Below are 693 nucleotides of genomic sequence, written 5' to 3'. Positions count from 1 at the left end.
CGCATTCGGCGGCGAGTACACGACGACGCGTGCCGGTCCTCCTCCCGTCTCTCGCGAGACGAGTTTCTCATGGACTCGGGAGACACGCGGTCGGCTCGCGCGCACGATCCATTCTGGATCTCCTTGTGCGTCCTGCAACGCGCAGCTTCGCGAAACACTCTCGTGTGTCTCCGGGCGGCAGCGACATCTCTCACCAACCTCGCGGTTTATTTCGGACGACGTTCAGGGAAGACGGACGCTCCGCGGTGGGCGGAGCGTCGTCTTGCGCGACCAGGCGAGCGTCCAACGTTCGCTCGTACGCAAAAGCGTAAACAGTCTTTAGGTATCAAAATGACCCTCAGCCAGGCGTGGTCCGGGAATTATATCCGTGGACCGCAATGTGCGTTCGAAATGTCGATGTTTATGTGTCTTACAGTTCACAAGTTAACACGCAATTAGCTGCGTTCTTCATCGACCCACGAGCCAAGTGATCCACCGTTCAGGATAATCGTTCAATTTTGTTGAGAAAGAGTGTCGTCTCGTTACTCTTTGCAACGTGTCTACATACGAGGTGTGATCAAAAAGTAAGGTGCCTTTTTGAATTTCGCGCGCTCTGTACACTCTAATTTCAAAATACTTTTTTTGTTGTGTTGGTACACTCGTCACGATCATATGTTCACAGTTTTGACTATATAGCATGTGTTGTTTTTGTGT

At 51.7% G+C, this 693-nt stretch overlaps 1 protein-coding gene across 1 annotated transcript in view; it reads left to right on the top strand.

The window, feature by feature from the left end:
- The first annotated feature begins 330 nt into the window (after window positions 1-330).
- The window catches only part of LOC108758606 (uncharacterized), a 3,500-nt gene continuing 3,137 nt past the window's right edge, over window positions 331-693 (top strand). The window contains exon 1 of the mRNA XM_018503630.1: window positions 331-379. Coding sequence (XP_018359132.1) covers window positions 331-379 — 49 coding nt within the window. The remainder of the gene's footprint in view (window positions 380-693) is intronic.

Source organism: Trachymyrmex cornetzi, unplaced genomic scaffold (assembly GCF_001594075.2).
Source record: "Trachymyrmex cornetzi isolate Tcor2-1 unplaced genomic scaffold, Tcor1.1 scaffold1025, whole genome shotgun sequence".
Lineage (NCBI taxonomy): Eukaryota > Metazoa > Arthropoda > Insecta > Hymenoptera > Formicidae > Trachymyrmex > Trachymyrmex cornetzi.
This window is presented reverse-complemented; position numbering and strand designations above follow the sequence as displayed.